The 14,668-nt window shown below is 41.8% G+C and overlaps 1 protein-coding gene across 2 annotated transcripts in view; it reads left to right on the top strand.

Moving 5' to 3' along the window:
* The first annotated feature begins 9,758 nt into the window (after nt 1–9,758).
* The window catches only part of LOC118361572 (homeobox protein Mohawk-like), a 33,599-nt gene continuing 28,689 nt past the window's right edge, over nt 9,759–14,668 (top strand). The window contains exons 1-3 of one of the 2 annotated variants that reach the window (XM_052483294.1): nt 9,763–10,335; nt 11,297–11,598; nt 14,544–14,594. In XM_052483294.1, the coding sequence (XP_052339254.1) occupies nt 11,414–11,598; nt 14,544–14,594 (236 nt within the window). In that variant the 5' untranslated portion in view covers nt 9,763–10,335; nt 11,297–11,413. Of the gene's footprint in view, nt 10,336–11,296; nt 11,599–14,543; nt 14,595–14,668 lie in introns of both variants that reach the window. The other variant, XM_052483295.1, reaches the window with a different exon arrangement.

Genomic DNA, 14,668 nt, shown 5'->3' on the forward strand with positions numbered 1-14,668 from the left:
ACATCCACACAGCTGTAAGCCAGCAGCCATCCAGGTTTTCCTCGTTGTTCAGAACCAACCTGAGAACTCAAGTCCTTGTGGCTCCCCACCAAAAAAATGATTTTCAAGCCACAGCACTTCTCTGGGTTCCAGAGGTAGAAACATGTATCGCGGAGGAATGATACCCAATCAACATGTCATCGGTGAGGTATAACAGAACTTCTTACCGAGTATCTGTGACACGCTGTTGTTCCTGTACTTTTAAAGACACATTTCCATCCTGAAACGAGTCTCTCCGCTCCATGTGCTTCAGAGGTCTGTCTACTCAAAAGCTATCTGAGGACCATTAGTTTGATTGACCTGTCAATCAACCTTCCTGTCTATATTCCACCAATCATGTCCCTGGCATTCTGTTACATCACTTGTCTCTCGTGTTTTTCTCTCTCTGACCCTCAACTTGATCGCTGTTCTTCTCCAGCTATGATTCTGACATGAATGAATGTCCTTCCGCTCAACCCCATGCATCACGCCAAAGCACAGTTCAGCCTTCTGTTTTTAGTCTGCCCAGGCCCCAGCCTAAGCCAAAGCACAGTTCAGCCTTCTGTTTTTAGTCTGCCCAGGCCCCAGCCTAAGACAAAGCACAGTTCAGCCTTCTGTTTTTAGTCTGCCCAGGCCCCAGCCTAAGCCAAAGCACAGTTCAGCCTTCTGTTTTTAGTCTGCCCAGGCCCCAGCCTAAGCCAAAGCACAGTTCAGCCTTCTGTTTTTAGTCTGCCCAGGCCCCAGCCTAAGACAAAGCACAGTTCAGCCTTCTGTTTTTAGTCTGCCCAGGCCCCAGCCTAAGCCAACGCACAGTTCAGCCTTCTGTTTTTAGTCTGCCCAGGCCCCAGCCTAAGCCAAAGCACAGTTCAACCTTCTGTTTTTAGTCTGCCCAGGCCCCAGCCTAAGCCAAAGCACAGTTCAGCCTTCTGTTTTTAGTCTTCCCAGGCCCCAGCCTAAGCCAACGCACAGTTCAGCCTTCTGTTTTTAGTCTGCCCATGCCCCAGCCTAAGTCAAAGCACAGTTCAGCCTTCTGTTTTTAGTCTGCCCAGGCCCCAGCCTAAGTCAAAGCACAGTTCAGCCTTCTGTTTTTAGTCTGCCCAGGCCCCAGCCTAAGTCAAAGCACAGTTCAGCCTTCTGTTTTTAGTCTGCCCAGGCCCCAGCCTAAGTCAAAGCACAGTTCAGCCTTCTGTTTTTAGTCTGCCCAGGCCCCAGCCTAAGTCAAAGCACAGTTCAGCCTTCTGTTTTTAGTCTGCCCAGGCCCCAGCCTAAGTCAAAGCACAGTTCAGCCTTCTGTTTTTAGTCTGCCCAGGCCCCAGCCTAAGACAAAGCACAGTTCAGCCTTCTGTTTTTAGTCTGCCCAGGCCCCAGCCTAAGCCAAAGCACAGTTCAGCCTTCTGTTTTTAGTCTGCCCAGGCCCCAGCCTAAGCCAAAGCACAGTTCAGCCTTCTGTTTTTAGTCTGCCCAGGCCCCAGCCTAAGACAAAGCACAGTTCAGCCTTCTGTTTTTAGTCTGCCCAGGCCCCAGCCTAAGCCAATGCACAGTTCAGCCTTCTGTTTTTAGTCTGCCCAGGCCCCAGCCTAAGCAAAAAGCACAGTTCAGCCTTCTGTTTTTAGTCTGTCCAGGCCCCAGCCTAAGTCAAAGCACAGTTCAGCCTTCTGTTTTTAGTCTTCCCAGGCCCCAGCCTAAGTCAAAGCACAGTTCAGCCTTCTGTTTTTAGTCTGCCCAGGCCCCAGCCTAAGCAAAAGCACAGTTCAGCCTTCTGTTTTTAGTCTGTCCAGGCCCCAGCCTAAGTCAAAGCACAGTTCAGCCTTCTGTTTTTAGTCTTCCCAGGCCCCAGCCTAAGCCAACGCACAGTTCAGCCTTCTGTTTTTAGTCTGCCCAGGCCCCAGCCTAAGTCAAAGCACAGTTCAGCCTTCTGTTTTTAGTCTGCCCAGGCCCCAGCCTAAGTCAAAGCACAGTTCAGCCTTCTGTTTTTAGTCTGCCCAGGCCCCAGCCTAAGTCAAAGCACTCCTAAATACTGCAGAGGTTCTCAACTGTCTACTCAAAAAGAAAAACACATGTACAAAGAGCATGAGCAACCAAAGACAAAGCAGCAGTAAAGGTTTAGAGTCAACAACAAAGATGTGACTGAAACAATAAAAGACACACGTGCAAAGCATAAAACCTGCATATTCAGGTGATTCAGAAGGCATTGATGTCTTAGGAAGCTGTAAAGGAAAAACACAGGAGAGGAGGGCTAGGGTGCCCAAACAATTATTCCTTAAGACAGTGTAATAGAAAAGCAAGCCTCACGGCCACTAATGACATCTAGGATGAGTCCCAAACTGCCCTGTATTCCCTATACAGTGACCACTACTTTTGACCAGGGCCCATAGGGTCTCATTTGGGACACATGCCCTAACAATGGAGGGCACTGTAATTGGTTTAAGTACGTGTGGAAAGATTGGCCATGTCCGTATGTTCTGATTACTGTCCCAAATGTTTAAAGTCATTTAGAAAACCCTGATTGAATCGTTTTAGACAATCCAATAAGAAGTCCTTGTTCCACAACCATCAGACTTTCCTATTTTCCACGATAAAAGGGGCAATGATTTTAACAAATATGTCTGTGGGTTTTAAAGTGGAGGCCGAGCTATGTAACCCTTACTCAGTTTGAATGGATTAAATTAAAGCCAATCCTTGGTGTGAAAATGTCAGTTTAAATGAGGGACTGATTTGGGGTTTCCAGGGGGCTGCGCTGTGTTTAAAAAGGAATTTAGACTTGAATGGTATAAGGTGTTGACATAACAGTCATTTCAACTAATGGCTACCTTTCTAACCAAAGCCTTGATACACACTGAACAATGGATGCCATGGTTATATCCCCAGCAATAAGAGTGTCTCTGGCTGATTTTGTGTTGTCAAATACATGTCTGTTTTTAACATTGGCAATAAGTGCCCTCAAATAAGGTACAGACGTCATCCTCACATGTCAGTTTACCCGTTCCACTGTTTCTCAGTGGACTAGTTTGAACATTGTGTCTTCATCAAACTCCTCCCAGGCCTTGTGTGTCTGTCTGTGTGCTTCCGAAATGGCACCCTATTTCCTTTATAGTGCACTACTTTTGACCAGAGCCTATAGGGTAGGGCACTATATTGCGAATGGGTTGCCAAATGGGACTCACCCTATGTCTGTTCTGTTAGTTAAGTGGTGTTTTATTTATAACGCATAAACACTTAATTGTCTCTTTAAGCAGACATATGCTGTAAGAGCAACAGTTGGCATTAAAGCTGAGCTCTTGTGTTCCTGGGAGGAAAACATAAACGTAATGAACACAAGAGACATAAAAACCTAATGACAAACACTTCTCAGTTCCCAGCTGTGCCAAAACCACAGCCAGTCACATTCATTTGAGTGGATGATTGATGGATCAACAAGCCAGTCAGAGGACCACGGAAACAGAGGCCTTTGTTCCAATGAGCCAAGTCCCAGAATGTTCTAGTGTGCATCGTGATTCACCCCTCCATGACGGGACACAGCCAATAGAGCTCGCCAGCTTGTAGTCCTAAAAACACGGAAATTAGTTAGCATTTTCTACCTCTTATTAGTTGGCTATTCCAATGAGGGAAAGAATGGGATTTTGTAATAAACACGCAAAAATAAGGTCTGAGGTTAACACAGGCTTAGGATATATTATATATTTTGTTCTATGAGGACATATCAGGATTATGAAACATTTATGTGCTTGTTTTGATTACATAAATTCTTCAAGATTATCTCCTAGAACAAAATGTGTAAGATCTCCTAAGCCTGTGTTTACCACAGACCTTGTATTTGGCGTTTATCCAAAAACCCTATTAATTTCCCCATAGGCTTTGGCCAACGAGCCATGGCAGAGTTAGCCTCCGTTAGTGCCTACAAAAAGATACCATTACTGTTGCTCTCTATGTAGGCTACAAGAAACCTCCATCTTCGAGACAGGGCCTTCAACTAAAGTGTTACATCTCACACCCATTGCTTTCCCTTATCTGCTTGTCTTGGCCTTGGTGCAGCTAAACTCAAGTGAACACTTCAAGTGACATTTCTTTTGTCCATGCAAAATAATGTAGGACTGTCAGTGGCATTGGCTTAAAGGAAAGTGAGACAGTGTAACATTGAAAGTCACTAAGCTCTTCAGTACGGGCCATTCTACTGCCATTATTTGTCTATTGAGATTGCATGGCGGTGTGATCGATTTTTCTATACCTATCAGCAACGGGTGTGGCTGAAATAGAAACATTCATTCATTTGAAAGGATGTCCACATACTTTTGTGTATATGTAGTGTATCATACATAATGGATGATGGACATCCACAAATTAATGCATACCATACGAAATGTAACATTTCATATTAAATTATGTATTCCGGATTTACGTACAGAATAATACGAAATGCTCTGAGACCGGGTTGGATTCTTGCATCTTTCACATGCAGGGCATTCATTGCTTTCCTTTATCTGCTTGCCTTGGCCTTGTTGCAGCTAAACTCAAGTGACTTTTCTTTTCTGAGTCCATTGTCTGTGTAAGATCATGTAGAAGTGTCAGTGACATTGGCTTAGAGGAAGGTGAGAAAGTGTAATGGTGAAGGTTAGGCCCCAACCTTCTATATGGACCATTGGAGTTCAATTGCATGAACGTGAGAATCTAAAAATATTCAACTGGGCCAAAAAAACAGAGGCTTTATTGGGGATCTTGTAGGTTTAGAAATAGTGTTGAAAGGAGGAACAACTATACATGTTAATGTCAGGGGGGATATGTTGACCTTTAAAGGTGAGTCCTAAAGGTCATAGGTCATACCAGGAGCAGGTAAAGTGAGTTACTTGACCAAAACCTTAATTAAAGTTATTACATGAGAGACTCGTTCATAGCGTGTTTGCACAAACTATTTGCAAAAGTTCTTCACCCCCATTAAATGAAAATAAACACAAATAAACGATAATTACATGGGTCTCTAAACCTGCATATAGGTTTGCTGCTTAGTCATGTACAGGGAATCACTACCTTGGATAAACCCGAAAAGGACACACACAGCTCAAGAGCTCAGCAGTTCTGACTCAGGCAGAATGGCCTTAAAGGGGAAATCTGGGATTCAAACAACAACAAAGTGGTCTCCTGGTTTCAAATTCAAAAAATGTAGGTACCAATTACAGATTGCCCCTTTAAAAAGCGACAACTTGTGCAATTACAGTAAATGAAAGGGTTCATCAGTGGTAATCAGTGGTAGGCTATCTATAAAAGCACATTTTTCCTGAACGCCTTACCGCAAATTAGGCCTAACAGAGAACTCTTTAGATATGCTATTTCAATTAATTGATCTGTTTTTCTTCAGCAGGGCTGCAATGGTGACCTTGTAAAAAAGAAAGGAGCATCTTAGGTCACCTAAAAATAGTGTTTCCAAAAGTGATAAAGGTTGAAGTTATATTTAAGCATATTTTGTTAAAAGTAATTTTAAACTTGGTTAAGCATAGCCCTAAGCTATACTCTAAACATAAACACTCATCTGGAGGATTGTGAGTAAAATGGAAAATGCTCAATAAGAGGTGATGTCTGGAACAATTCATGTCAAGGCCATGATTGTAAATAACCTAGCGTTTTACGTGGGTAAAATCACTGGGGAAGCCAGGGCAAAAGGCATATTACAACCTATGTGTTGTGACAATTGTGTTGTTTGCTCTATAATCTGTTAGTTTATATGCCTTGTGACCGTGATACAGAGGCCTAAAGGCTGCGACAATAAGAAGACAGTGGAAGAATAAATTCAACCAAACCTTTAGTTTCATCACAAAACCAGAGAGCAACATCTGTCCTGTAAAATCCACAAAACATAGGCCTTATTGCATGTAACAAACAGTTACAGTGCCTTGCGAAAGTATTCGGCCCCCTTGAACTTTGTGACCTTTTGCCACATTTCAGGCGTCAAACATAAAGATATAAAACTGTATTTTTTTGTGAATAATCAACAACAAGTGTGACACAATCATGAAGTGGAACGACATTTATTGGATATTTCAAACTTTTTTAACAAATCAAAAACTGAAAAATTGGGCGTGCAAAATTATTCAGCCCCCTTAAGGTAATACTTTGTAGCGCCACCTTTTGCTGCGATTACAGCTGTAAGTCGCTTGGGGTATGTCTCTATCAGTTTTGCACATCGAGAGACGGAATTTTTTTTACCATTCCTCCTTGCAAAACAGCTCGAGCTCAGTGAGGTTGGATGGAGAGCATTTGTGAACAGCAGTTTTCAGTTCTTTCCACAGATTTTCGATTGGATTCAGGTCTGGACTTTGACTTGGCCATTCTAACACCTGGATATGTTTATTTTTTAACCATTCCATTGTAGATTTTGTTTTATGTTTTGGATCATTGTCTTGTTGGAAGACAAATCTCCGTCCCAGTCTCAGGTCTTTTGCAGACTCCCATCAGGTTTTCTTCCAGAATGGTCCTGTATTTGGCTCCATCCATCTTCCCATCAATTTTAACCATCTTCCCTGTCCCTGCTGAAGAAAAGCAGGCCCAAACCATGATGCTGCCACCACCATGTTTGACAGTGGGGATGGTGGGTTCAGGGTGATGACCTGTGTTGCTTTTACGCCAAAGATAATGTTTTGCATTGTTGCCAAAAAGTTCAATTTTGGTTTCATCTGACCAGAGCACCTTCTTCCACATGTTTGGTGTGTCTCCTAGGTGGCTTGTGGCAAACTTTAAACAACACTTTTTATGGATATCTTTAAGAAATGGCTTTCTTCTTGCCACTCTTCCATAAAGGCCAGATTTGTGCAATATACGACTGATTGTTGTCCTATGGACAGAGTCTCCCACCTCAGCTGTAGATCTCTGCAGTTCATCCAGAGTGATCATGGGCCTCTTGGCTGCATCTCTGATCAGTCTTCTCCTTGTATGAGCTGAAAGTTTAGAGGGACGGCCAGGTCTTGGTAGATTTGCAGTGGTCTGATACTCCTTCCATTTCAATATTATCGCTTGCACAGTGCTCCTTGGGATGTTTAAAGCTTTGGAAATCTTTTTGTACCCAAATCCGGCTTTAAACTTCTTCACAACAGTATCTCGGACCTGCCTGGTGTGTTCCCTGTTCTTCGTGATGCTCTCTGCGCTTTTAACGGACCTCTGAGACTATCACAGTGCAGGTGCATTTATACAGAGACTTGATTACACACAGGTGGATTGTATTTATCATCATTAGTCATTTAGGTCAACATTGGATCATTCAGAGATCCTCACTGAACTTCTGGAGAGAGTTTGCTGCACTGAAAGTAAAGGGGCTGAATAATTTTGCACGCCCAATTTTTCAGTTTTTGATTTGTTAAAAAAGTTTGAAATATCCAATAAATGTCGTTCCACTTCATGATTGTGTCCCACTTGTTGTTGATTCTTCACAAAAAAAGACAGTTTTATATCTTTAAGTTTGAAGCCTGAAATGTGGCAAAAGGTTGCAAAGTTCAAGGGGGCCGAATACTTTCGCAAGGCACTGTACATGACCTACAGCGTGGTCAAGCAAGTTAATGTTTCCCACATTTTCGGACCACTGAACAACTATTGATTTAGAACCACAGAGAGTTACCGCAAGTCACAAAGATAACAGGAGCTGCCTCCACTATTCCAGCACCATTTCAACATCCTCATATCACCTATGCTTAGTCTAATAGAGTGACAACTAAAATATACACTACATGACCATAAGTATGTGGACATATGCTCGTCGAACATTTCATTCCAAAAGCATGGGCATTAATATGGAGTTGGTCCCCCCTTTGCTGCTATATCAGCCTCCACTCTTCTGGGATGGCTTTCCGCTAGATGTTGGAACATTGCTGCAGGCCTTGCTTCCATTCAGCAAGAGCATTAGTGAGGTCGGGCACAAAAGTTGGTAAATTAGGCCTGGCTCGCAGTCAGCGTTCCAATTCATCCCAAAGGTGTTCGATGGGGTTGAGGTCAGGGCTCTGCATGCCAGTCAATTTATTCCACACCAATCTCAACAAATCATTTCTGTATGGACCTCGCTTTGAGCAAGGGGCATTGTCATGGTAAAACAGGAAAGGGGTTTCCCCGAACTGTTACCAAAAAGTTAGAAGCACAGAATCTAAGGGGGCTAGCCCAAACCATGTAAAACAGCCCCAGACCATTATTCCTCTTCCACCAAACTTTAGAATTGCCCCTATGAACTGGGGCAGTTAGCATTCTCCTGGCATCCGCCAAACCCAGATTTGTCCGTCGGACTGCCAGATGAAGCGTGATTCATCAATCCAGAGAACACGTTTCCACTACTCCAGAGTACAATTGTGCCAAAGCTTGGCATTGCGCATGGTGATCTTAGCCTTGTGTGCGGCTGCTCGGCCATGGAAACCCAATTCATGTAGCTTCCGATGAACAGTTATTGTGCTGACATTGCTTCCAGAGGCAGTTTGGAGCTTGGTAGTGAGTGTTGCAACCGAGGACAGACGATTTTTACGCGCTTCAGCACTTAGCTGTCCCATTCTGTGAGCTTGTGTGCCTACCACTTTGCGGCTGAGCCATTGTTGCTCCTGACGTTTCCACTTCATAATAACAGTACTCACAGTTGACCAGGGCAGCTCTAGCAGATCAGAAATTTTCCGAACTGACTTGTTGGAAAGTCACTGAGCTCTTCAGTGCGGGCCATTCTACTGACAGTGTTTGTCTATGGAGATTGCATGGCTGTGTGCTCAATGTTATACACCTGTCAGCAATGGGTGTGGCTGAAATAGCCAAATCCATTTATTTGAAAGGGTGTCCACATACTTTTGGCCATGTAGTGTACCAAAAAACAATTTAGTCCAATCAACGTAAGCTAAAAATGATGTGGCTGTCCATGGTTTTGATTTCTGTGCGTGTGTGTACGTGCTTGCGCGTTCGTGCAAGTAGAAAAAAACATGTTGACTCACCCTACTTGTAAAGAAACGCCAATACCATCCTCCTCTCTCTCATGTTAATGAAACGGTCTATCACTCTGTCATACAGTACACTTTTATTTATTTTTTGTCCTAGGCTACCTGGCTAAAATACTTGCTTGCTATCCTAACTTTCCTTCATGGGCATTGTTAGCTAGTTAACATTAGCCTCCTACATCTACTGTAGCTACATATTGAACTTCCATCCTGTCAGGCCAGGGGCATAATGTAGTAATTAATGGTTGGATCAGACTCACCATAATAACCATTGGCTAGTACGGATGATTCAGTCCAAATCTCTATCTCTATCCATGGCTAATTTAGGAAAGGGTCCATTTTAGCAAGCTAACTAGCCACCGGAGGACAACAACACAACGAGATGCAACAATTCAATGTTTTTCTGTCATTGAGGTATGCTCTCGATTTGATAGGAGTGATGCCAAATCCAAACTGGCTTCCCTTTACCCTTTTTTTTGGTGCGTCAGGACCTTTCACAGTTGAGCTCAACGCTGATGGGCTATTATTTGATACGTTTTTTCATCAAGGTAGGCCAAACGCTTGCCACATCCCTTGCATTGAATGCTATGGGCGGCAACAATGTCATACTCTTTTGGACCAGACTGCATCGGATAGATGGCCTACAAATACAGAGACAGAGGGAGGGGCGCTGTTTCGCATGCTCGGTTCCTTAATCCTGTGAGACACTTCAGCCTCTTACGAATTGAAGGGAAATGATGAAACACAGAGAAAGTTTAATTATTTAGTTTTTTTTCAATTTTTCTTGGTCATTTTTGGGGGGGGGAGCCTAGTATCCCTTGGCATCCAGGAATACACGCCAATGTGTTTTACAAGCTCCAGATGAGTGCAATCTATCACTAAACACACGAGCACCTGCACAGAGTCAATTGACCAAACCAGGGAAACGTTTTTCGGTGAGATTGTATTGCATCAGGTCAGACTACTCCGCGCTACTTTCTCAAGAAAACGCGCGCACACACAATGAAGCAAGCATCTAACTGATATACAAAGCAAAGCACAGAAAAGTGGTATCGTGCAATAATAGACAGATGGAAAAAGTCCAGACGCAAACTAGCAGTGAACCACTGCAGCGCTGTATCCCTGATGCGTGCCGCGGAACAGGCATAGAGTATTAACTTTATGTTCGCAGGCTGGGGCTCTGTGCTAGGAAACATGAGAAGGGTGACATATTCAGCTTCTGGGGCTGAGAATCGGAGGCCACTGAATAAAGCAGAGAGGCGACTGCGGTTCGTGTGGTTTTAGCTCAGGAACTTAGAACGGGAACATGTGAGCAGGGAATGGACAACTTGAAGCAGGATTACAAACTACACCGAGAAGCAGGCGGGCTGCCGTACAGGTAACTGAGAATGAGATATCGTTTGATGTGGTTTCTTACGTGTGACTACAATGGCAAAACTACTTTAAAGCGCATAATGCCTCAGATGGAATATATCTGGCAACATTGTTCCACGCTGATGGCACAGTATATCCCTTGACTGGAGTTATGATCATGTTATGACATATTTTGCGGTATGACAGTAGGCTACTGTAACTGTAGCTAAATCATAAACATTGCCGGTTGGAACCAAATAGAAGAAGAACAATAACCCAACTATAGCCGAAATATTTTGTCTGTCAGAAAGTGCGCTCAATTGCACCTCTGACATTTCTGTCGAAGCTCTAGAAATTTCATGGCAACACGCAGTGGTGTGGAATGCATTATATATTTTTTGAATCCGGGGAGTAAGGGTGTTGGAATCACATTATGCACGAATGAGCCCGTGCGACTGTGAACCCATTTATCGTATTGGACCGTATATTGTCTCGATGTATTGAGATGCTCTGTATGGTGAGGTTGTGTTGTCATTGTTGTCAATCTACAGTGGTAGCCGAGTGAGTAAAATATGAAAATATCACTCACAGGAATGCCTATTGGATGCATGGTACCGCACCGCGCTGCAGACTGTTTTTTATTGAGATTGCATGAACTTCATAGTGATCTTGGAGTATAGTCAAGAGCACTTGGTAGAAATCACCCTTCTGCCTTTGTGGTTTCAATCAGGCTTTCGCTTGGTGCGTAAATTGATCCACCATATAATGAATTAGGATCAAATACAATGAATGCACCTTTGATTTTGGCGCATCGTCATAATTACAAAATCATAAACCCGACTTTAGCAAATGATGTACATCTGAATCGGTTAACCCCATCTGCATTACTTTCTCATCTCCGTTTAACCCCATCTGCATTACTTTCTCATCTCCGTTTAACCCCATCTGCATTACTTTCTCATCTCCGTTTTCCACTTGTTTTACAGGAGACTCACCGGGACACGGGTGGAGCAGCAGCTTCAATAAGAAGTCAAGTGCAACACTTTCGAGAAGACAGACAGACTTTTACGCAGCAGATCATACGGAGGAATACCGAACCAAAGATGAATACTATTGTGTTTAACAAATTGAGTAACCAGGTCCTCTTCGATGAGAAGGCGAAGGAGGCCGAGAGGAGCAGTAGAAATTATTTAGAGGTAATAGATGGACAGCATCCGGACCTTCATCCAGACCTGCTATCAAGCAATCATCAAGTTATCAAAGACAACAACGGCATCAGACACAGGAGGTAGGCTATGTCACTCATTCAAACCTAAAAAAAAATAATAATCAGACAACGAAACTTGCAACAGTGTTTCGATTTTTCCATTATTGCAATTTGATTTGCATTGTATAGTCCTATCTGGGTAAGGGGCGCAACTGAAGACGGAGTGATACAGACTGTGTAAAAGGTTTAAAAGTCGATGCTGCAAATTTAAATTGTGCATATGAGTTTCTTAGATTATGGTGCCCCCAAATAACCAAGTGTGCATAGTGCGTAAGTATGCGTTTATAATGCAAGTCGTAGGCTTTTTGAAAGCAATGTCATATAATATTCTGGATATGTTCTATACAATAATCTCAATTATAAATTCAGACAAAAGGTTGTCTAAAAAAAAATCTAAGCTAAATATGACAATATCATTGCACTGAATGCAGCCAAAATATTAACCAAATTAGGAGGTTTTACATGCATATTTCAATTTTTCCATCAGTGCAATATGATCTTATTGTTTTAGGGAAATTGCATGATATGTATATCTGCTATTGCAACCTGGTTTGCATTTTAGTGTTGATATTCACATAAAATCTACAGATGAATCAATCAACTCAAATTGTATTGGTCACATACACATGTTTAGCATATGTTATCGCGGGTGTAGCGAAATGCTTGCGCATCTAGCTCCGACAGTGCACTAATATCTAACATGTAATATCTAACAATTTCACAACATATACTCAATACACACACGTCTAAGTAAAGAATGGAATTAAGAATATCTAGGCCGTCCGTGTTCAGTAGCATGTTTAAAACACATATTATTCTGTTACTAATAGCCTATATAAATGTGCACTTGGTTCAACTCTGTGGTCTGGTAGTCAATATTGGCTTTTTTTTAAAGACAAGCGAGTAAAAAATGAATCATGTCAGAACTCCTGATTGTCCCTTGTACTGTTACAATCGATTCAGCGAGCATTTTATTTACAGACAGGACAGTAGTCTGATATATGCGTGGATGGGCACTAGCATCGAATGGAACGGTAGGTAGCCTAGTGTTTAGAGCGCTGGGCCAGTAACCGAAAGGTTGGGAGATCGAATCCCCGAACTGAGAAGTTAAAAATCTGACGATCTGAACAAGGATTTTTAACCCACTGTTTATAGACCGTCATTGTAAATAAGTATTTGTTCTGAACTGACTTGCCTAGTTAAATAAAGGTTACTTTTTTTTTAAATACAAAAAACGCGATGCTGTGTGAAACACGAATCCATTTAAGCAAACATCCTACACACCGACGGTCTCCATCTGCGCTGGAGTCATTGAACCTCTGTGTGTAAGGAGAGACCGAGGGATAACACAATGACAGTGAGGTGCCGCTTCCGGGGGAATATCTTTACTAATTAAGAATATTAAAATAAATATGAGGTGTGTGTCGCCAAAATTCAGCACATGGGAGTAAATGTTCTTTAGGTTGTTCATACAGATCTAGATTACAAGGAAAATATTTGTAGAACATGAACCTTACTTTAGGCAGACTTGAGGTTAGGAGAAAATATGTTACATCTGCAGGGAAGCTTCGGAGAAATAAGACAAAGCAGGAATATCGCAGCGCCATAGTGACATCTACAGGTTTAAAAGTCATAGGCAGCACATTAGAAGTATCAGGAACACATTTATCTCATTTGGAATTCCTTTAATGGTCAATGAGAATTTGCTGTTACCAAAATACATATTGCTCAATGTGCTTGGCTGAAACACGCCATTGCGTGTTGGTGAGTAGACTTGACAGCACTACTGCACCACACGACCATAAAAGTTAGCCCTACTTGAGGCACATCTCCCGTGGGTGTAAAATTGAATGTTATTATTTGTTTCATTGCGACGTTTTCGTGCTTTGAGTAGAAAACAAGCAACCAATAAAACGCTTCTCTGCCCCAGCTTAATTATAGCACATTTTGGTGACAAAATTACATAGGCCTACTTTCCAACGGTCATTTTACGTGTCATGACTCAGGATAGCCATTCTTCTTCAAGTAAGGTTAGAAAATGAACGGAACATCCACTTTAGTCACACTTAGCAAAAATCCACTTTAGTTACACTTAGCAAAAATCCACTTTAGTTAGATACTATTACATTTGGTCATGTGTAAATAAACAACTATATTCTCTGTCCATTTTCTGGGACAAAGTGCACCACCACTCTTCCCTGAATTCGATCACGTCACCTGTATTTAAAAAAAAAAGAGGGTTATCCTAGGAACCAAAAATTGAGAAACCAGAGGAACCTTTTATGTTTCATATATTCATTATGATTAATAATAGTAATAATATTAATGACAAAAATGCTATTAACAATAATAATAAAAAACAACATTGAGTGGCAAACTTGTAAAGTCACACTGTCCACGTTTTTAAAAATTAATTTATTAACTTTACATCATCAGAAGTCAAAATAAATATGCAGTCAATAAATAAATAACGACCTTTAGCACATTGTCAACCATTGACGGATGTCGATATTGCTCATATACACATCTATCTTGTTGTCATAGGGTGCGTCGCTTCTTAACAACCTATAGGCATGGTTAAAGTGCAGGTGGCTTAGCTAAGCTCAATGTTATTCATTTGTGTTCACCAATAGTGTCAGTGTCCCATTGCCTTCCAGTAAAACCACGACATTATATTCTATAGAACTATTATCCCTCAAGTAGTCCACGTATGCACAATGAATGAAATCCTTAATTAGACCTAAATGTAATCATATTACCGAATTAGTCTTGAATAATAAGAAGTGTAAAAGTTGTGCGTCACTGATCAAGTCTTGGTCAACAGCTTTGCACAAAGGGAAAATTCTTTGTACAAATGGAAAGAGGAAAAAAAGTATTTCCACATGTTACCAACAGTTTTCATTAAAGCAATGTTTTAATATTTTCTCTTAAATTCACTATTGTTTCATTATGTCAATTTCTTATAGGCCTACAGTCTGCAACCTTGACAACTACGTTATGAAAACAAAATCTGAAAAGTATGTACTACTATTCCCCATAAATTCCACATCAAGAATGTATTTTGTTCTCAGTAGGTTTGTTTTAGAATTAC

This window comes from Oncorhynchus keta, chromosome 28 (genome assembly GCF_023373465.1).
Source record: "Oncorhynchus keta strain PuntledgeMale-10-30-2019 chromosome 28, Oket_V2, whole genome shotgun sequence".
Classification (NCBI taxonomy): Eukaryota; Metazoa; Chordata; class Actinopteri; order Salmoniformes; family Salmonidae; genus Oncorhynchus; species Oncorhynchus keta.